This window comes from Microtus ochrogaster, linkage group LG5 (genome assembly GCF_000317375.1).
Source record: "Microtus ochrogaster isolate Prairie Vole_2 linkage group LG5, MicOch1.0, whole genome shotgun sequence".
Classification (NCBI taxonomy): domain Eukaryota; kingdom Metazoa; phylum Chordata; class Mammalia; order Rodentia; family Cricetidae; genus Microtus; species Microtus ochrogaster.
This window is the reverse complement of record NC_022031.1, coordinates 32,498,177-32,504,512: the sequence shown is the minus strand read 5'-3', so window position 1 is coordinate 32,504,512 and position 6,336 is coordinate 32,498,177. Positions and strand designations below refer to the sequence as shown.

At 42.0% G+C, this 6,336-nt stretch overlaps 1 protein-coding gene across 2 annotated transcripts in view; it reads right to left on the bottom strand.

Moving 5' to 3' along the window:
- The window catches only part of Rars2 (arginyl-tRNA synthetase 2, mitochondrial), a 43,964-nt gene that overhangs the window by 2,020 nt on the left and 35,608 nt on the right, over window positions 1–6,336 (bottom strand). For both annotated transcript variants that reach the window (XM_005361966.2, XM_026786591.1), the window contains 5 exons: window positions 3,765–3,889; window positions 2,591–2,658; window positions 2,400–2,509; window positions 1,667–1,762; window positions 701–775 (listed from right to left, as the gene is read on the bottom strand). In XM_005361966.2, coding sequence (XP_005362023.1) covers window positions 701–775; window positions 1,667–1,762; window positions 2,400–2,509; window positions 2,591–2,658; window positions 3,765–3,889 — 474 coding nt within the window. The remainder of the gene's footprint in view (window positions 1–700; window positions 776–1,666; window positions 1,763–2,399; window positions 2,510–2,590; window positions 2,659–3,764; window positions 3,890–6,336) is intronic.

Genomic DNA, 6,336 nt, shown 5'->3' with positions numbered 1-6,336 from the left:
GCCGGACTTCATAGCTGAGTTAATACACCTGGAGGTCACTGAAAGCCTAGGTGGATACCCAGGTGTGGATTTAGCCCGTCTAACCAGCCTTTAAAACACAATTTCATAATCAACCTCACTTGTAGTGACTGCCCATGTGATTACTTTTTACAACCTAAGCCAATGTAAGTTATGCATTCTTCATGTCCCTGACCCAGAGAGCAATGTACATGTATTTGAAAACAGTTATGGCAAAAGTGGCCTCATAAATTATCTGCCATAGATCTGAAAAGAGCATATGGATATTGTTTGTGACGGTATGTTCACGGGATGTTTGCTGTTCTGAGTGCTTCTGGTGTCAGTAAAGTTTCCTCCTGTGTAAGTAAGACTGTGAAAGGTGTCTTGGTGTCTCCTATTTCTTCTGCTCAGTAGAGGGACAGACAAGACCGCATCGTACAGAGGCCAGTGACTCAGAAGCTACAGACAGATGACATGGGAAGAATAGAAGTTCTGCCTCACTCTGGTTAAGCCACTCTAAGAGGAAGTGCTTTGATTCCTTTCTTCAATGTAGCACCTACCTGTAACTGGTGACAGAGTTTATCATAAATTTAAACTAGCATGCATGCCTGTGAGCACACACACACACACACACACACACACACTTGAATAAAAATAAGTCTTAAGATTTTGAAAAGAAAAAAGGGAGATTAAGAAAAATTACCTTAGCGTTAAAAGGTAGCCAACAATGTGCTTAGGTTGTAGGTCCTGAGATGATTTATAAAGTACTTCATCGAACCTAAAAGACGACAGGAACAGACTTCATTTGTTATATGAAGCTAACACATTAACATGTTAAACACCTTGGGCATTAAGGAGGCATATGAGAAAGGACCTGGGTACATCTAATCACTAATGTGCATTTTTCTTTCATATAAATTCCTTGATAGCAGAGACATTCTAAATCATCTTTGTATCTCTTAGATCTAGTCCTGCGCAAAAAGAGAAAAAGAAAAACCTTGCCTAACTATTAAGGCTCTGGTCTCAGGGCTAAGGGAATCAGGAGCTCTGATCTCAGGGCTGAGGGAATCAGGAGAGCTTATTTTCTCTCACATTATAAGTTATGTGGTAGTAAAATTTCCCTATCTGAACAAAGATCTGCCGAGCACTGTATGACAACTGAAGAAAGCTGCCTTTGTAGACACACTGCTCTGTGTTCTCTGACCTCGTGGAGTCAAGTTGTGGTCTGCCTGTGTGGCAGTACTAAGCAGACAAATGCACTGGAGATTGGGAACTGAAGCCACGAGGCAAATTGGAAGATTCACGGTGTCCGGACAACTGCACAGAGACTGGGCTTTTCCTTCCCCCGTCATAACAGCCTCAGAGGATGCTCTTATCCAAAGACCATGCTCTTCCCAGGCTTTACCTTCCTGGACCGTGGCCTTAGATCGTGCACTACTACTTCGTGGCATATTTTGTGATAATATTTTTAAGGCTAGGATTGACCTTGAACATTGGCTTAAACGGTGATCCCAGTCTGTTCTGAAAAGGCAGACTCCTTTTGGGCCCTCCTCAGTCTGTCTAGAGGAAGAAGGCAATCTCTGAACCAATGATTCTAGAAGTCAGCAAAAAAAATGTTCTCAATTTAGTTAAGAGTATCAGACGTGGAAAAAACAGAAAAACCTCATACCTGAGAAGATGCTGGAGAATTGAAACAGACTGTGGCTCTTGTAAACAAGCAACGTTGACGTCATTTAGGTAACCACATCCAAAGGTCTCTTCCAAACTGTCACCAAGAGTTTAAACAAGTGTGAAGGGTCAGTGTTTGAGGGTCCATAACTACATGTGATGAAATATTAGCTTTGGGTATACATTCTGTTTTTTTAATTAAACATTCATTTCTTCTCATTTTGTGTGCATTGGTGTTTTGCCTGTATGCATGTCTGTGTGAGGGTGTCGGATCCTCTGGAGATGGAGTTACAAAACAGTTGTTAGTTGTCATGTGGGTGCTGAGAATTGAACCCAAATCCTATGGGACAGCAGCCAGTGGTCTTAACCGCTGAGTCATCTCTCCAGCCCCTGGGTATACATTCTTGATCCCCCTAATATAACCCTTGACTTTGACACTGATTTAAATCCTCATTTTTCTCAAAGTATTTTTAATGTCTCTTAAACTGTAGGAGACAGGATTTTCTCTGGCAGAATTACTCTGAGGATGAAATAAGGCAATAATTAAAAGTGTTTCTTATAGTAGGTGACTGATAAGTGCTTGGCAATAAGAGGTCTGCTGTGTTTTACCCAGTTTTGAATAAAGAAGTTTTGGAAAAGTCCAGAAAACAGGACCAACCACCGATCTGAGAAGCACACCAAGCAGGTTCCAGCCCAGGGAAGGAGAGCCAAGCTTCCCTGAAGCCTCTTCTCACCTATGGAGGCGGGCGTGGGTATACTGTAGGAAGACTCCAGTGTCCCCACGACTCTGGAAGACACGATCCCAACTGAACTGATAGTCAGATAAGAGTAAACCTTTGAAGTCCTAAAATGAAAACACATCATTACCCTGGGTTTTGCTGCACACCAGACAAAAAAGACCCCTGAGGAAGAAGCCATAACATACCTGGATGATGAGAGCTGCGAGCCCCACCCTCTCTGCAGTCTCCTGTGGGTTCTCCATTTTCTTTGTTGCTGAAACAAATAAAGGCAGCTGCTTTCAATGTGCACCTCACTGTTCAAGGATAATGACTGTTCAAGGATAATGGATCAGCGTATGGAAAAAATCTAAGAATGTACAACCAAAAAATAAGATGATAATGGATCTTCCCTTCCTAACTTGGGGTAATAGTCAGTTCTGCCTCCATCAAAGTGAAGAAACAGGAACTTCATTTGTTTTTAAAATAAATATTCCTTGTAAGGTATTAGATAAAGCCCTTACTTTTTCAAGGGTGAAGATTAAATACTTATACTTTATCTAGTTTACAATGCAAGGACTTGGGCTAGAAGACAGCTTAGTTGGCAAAGTGCTGGACTAATGTGGTGTTTGGAATGAGAACCTGCATAGGCTCATATCTGAATGTTCGGTCCCCAGGTACTGGAACTGCTTGGAAAGAGGAGGAGGTGTGGCACTGAGGGGTTGGCTTTGAGGTTTCAAAAGCCCATGTCACTCCCAGTTAGCTCTCTCTGCCTTTTGCTTGTGGATCAAGATATAAGCTCTCAGTTACTGTTCCAGTGTCTGTCAGCCTGCTGCCATATACCCGGTCATGATGGTCATGGACTGTAAACCTTTGGAGCCATCAGCCCCAAATTAAATGCTTTCTTTTATATGTTGCTTTGCTTATGGTGTCTCAACACAGCAATAATAAAGCATGACACCTTGAAAACACAAGGACCTGAGTGTGAAAACCAGAACCTATGTTTTTGTTTAAAAACAACAACAACAAACAAACCTCTGTGAGTAGTGGTTTGTGTGTGCAATCCCAGTGCTAGGGAGGCTCATGACCAGCCAGCCTAGTCAGTAAGAGATCCTGCTTGTTCGTGTTTTATAAAAAGTGGGCAGCGCCTGAGAACTCTGGCCTCAACATGAACGTATGCATGTGCACACTTGACACACAGACATGTATAAAAATACAAGCACGTCACAAGACGACTTGGACAACAGTCTGTCAACATTCAAGCTGCCCATGTCAAGAAAACTTACACCAAAGAACAACTGAGGTACATGTCAAACTAATGGATGCTACTTCTGATCAGGTTCAGGGGAATCCAAGAAAGCATAAAAGTAGCAGAGTATTTACTCTTAATGGAAGCCATGTTCTGTAGCATTCTTGATTGAACCTCATTTAAGACATCTTCCAGAAAAGTGACATCCCCTCTTCTAGTCTTCATTCCCTTTACTATCCCAAAAGGTACATGCTGGCACCTGAAATGGACAGGCATTTATTAACCAAAAGCTAAAATGGTGTGAATGATGTGAGTTTATCTTAGCACCCTTTCAGAAAACAAACTTTTAACCTTGTAGTAGAGTTTTTAAAAATTACCAAATAAATAGGATGTAGCCAGGAATGGCATCTGTGGCAGCCAATTCAAGCCCTGGAAAATGAAGCGGGAAGACTAGGAGTTCAAGGTCATTCTCAGTTACATACACAGTTCAAGACCAACTCCTGCAAGGGACCTCGTTTCAAACAAAAATTCTCATCATTTTTTAATAGCTGAAAGGTTGTACTGTATACAGGTACATTTTCACTATTTGCTGGACACCCAGACTGACATCATTTCCTTGCAATTGTGAAAGAGGTCTCTGTAGTGGGACATGGAGCCCTGTGGGTATATATCCAGACATGGTTTAGCTGAGTCATATGGTAGCTCCATACTGATTTCCACAGTGGCTGTGCCAGTTTATAGTTCCACCAGCACAGGAGCAGACAGCTTTCCCTTCCCCCACGTCTTTACTATGATTTGTGGCCATCTGTTTTCTTAGTCACAGCACTCTGACTCTAGTGACATGGAATCTCAAAGCAGTTGCCATCTGCATTTCCTGGTGGCTTATAATGGTGAATACTTAAACAATATTGGCACACACACACACTTTTGTAGTTTTTTTGAGACAGGGTCTCTTTCTATAGCTTTGGCTGTTCTGGAACTCACTATGTTGAACAGGCTGGTCTCAAACTCACAGAAATCCTCTTTTGTTTACTTGACTGTTTTCTTTATTGTACACATGCTTAACTTTATGAGGTTTCATCTGTTAAATGTTAGCCTTATTGCCTGAGTGAAATGCCATTAGAAAGTGCTCATATCTTAAATTGTTTTCCATACTTTTTCTTGTCGTGGTTTTAGATCTTACTTAAAAGTCTAGGAGCCCATTAGGAGTTGACTTTTTTGTGCAGTCTGTGAGAGATAACTATCTCCTTCCATTATTCCTCATGCACATATCCAGTAGGTTATATTAAGTGAGATAACCCAGGCTCAGAAAAACAAACACTGCCATGTTCTCTCCTAACCTCTGATTTTTACACGTGGGCATTCATGTCGGAATCAGTTGTGTGTAGAGGCTAAGAAAGTGGAAAGGGACTCATGAGAAGCCTGGGAAGGGGTGGGGACAACGACAGTAAAACACGTCTGATAGAGAAACGAAAAGAGGAATGGCGGTGGAAAGATTTAAGTGTGGATGGAGAGCAAAGAAGTGGGGGAGATCTTAGGGGAGAGGGAATGGATGAGAAAGCTATTAGTAAATTGATTACTTTGTGAGCTAATTAAAAACAAAATAATATTTAAAGTTTGAATGGCAATACTGTGTGGATACATAAACTGCTCCCAGAACCATTAAGTTTATTAAGAAAAAAAAATTCTCAGTGCCAGGGTGGATACCACCTTATGACTTGAGCACCTAAAACAACACAAGCTATCTGGTTATCCACCAATAGTATACGATATAATATGCATGCAGGACATTGAGAAATCAAGCTGGGACTAGGCTAGGAGTCTCTTCCCTGCTGGCTAGCTTTCATAGTGCCACAAGATGCCATAGGCTGGAGGAGAGGTATCAACAATTGATGGAGGAAGGACATTGGTTAATTAGTAAAGAAAACTGCTTGGCCCTGATAGGACAGAAAATTAGGTGGGTGGAGTAGACAGACAGAATGCTGGGAGAAAGAAGCCGAGTCAGTCAGTCGCCATGATTCTTCGACCCGAGGCAGACACAGGTTAAGATCTTTCTGAGTAAGCTACTGCCTCATGGCCCTACACAGATTATTAGAAATGGGTTAAATCAATATGTAAGAGCTAGCCAATAAGAGGCTAGAACTAATGGGCCAAGCAGTGCTCAAAAAAATACAGTTTTTATGTAATTATTTCGGGTATAAAGCTAGCCGTGCGGGCGGCCAGGTGCCAGAAACACAGCCTGCCGCTCTCCTATACAACAAACGATCTAACTCAGCTGTGAACCTTGCATGCCATACTCCTCCCGCCAGACGAGATGTGCCCACGGTGTAACACGGGGAAGACTGTTATAGAGGCACCTAACCGCTCTGAAGGAAATTCAGACCTGGTTATGCACACATGGCTAAAGCTCACAGCTTGAATGGTTTTGAGCAGAAATGAAGGAAGTGCTAGTGTTGTTCTGATAAATGGACATATTATACTTATGAATGTACCTTCTAAGTGTTGTCCAGCTTTGGTCAGAGAAACTTTATCCAGTGGGCAACAAGTCTAACTACAGCGTGACTGTTGGAAAGAATGTAAGAGTTGGAGGAAGTAGAGTGTTGTGGGACGATGTCGTCTACGTACGGCAGGGATATACATTAATAAACTGTGAACCTGTCGTCTACGTACGGCAGGGATATACATTAATAAACTGAACCTGTCGTC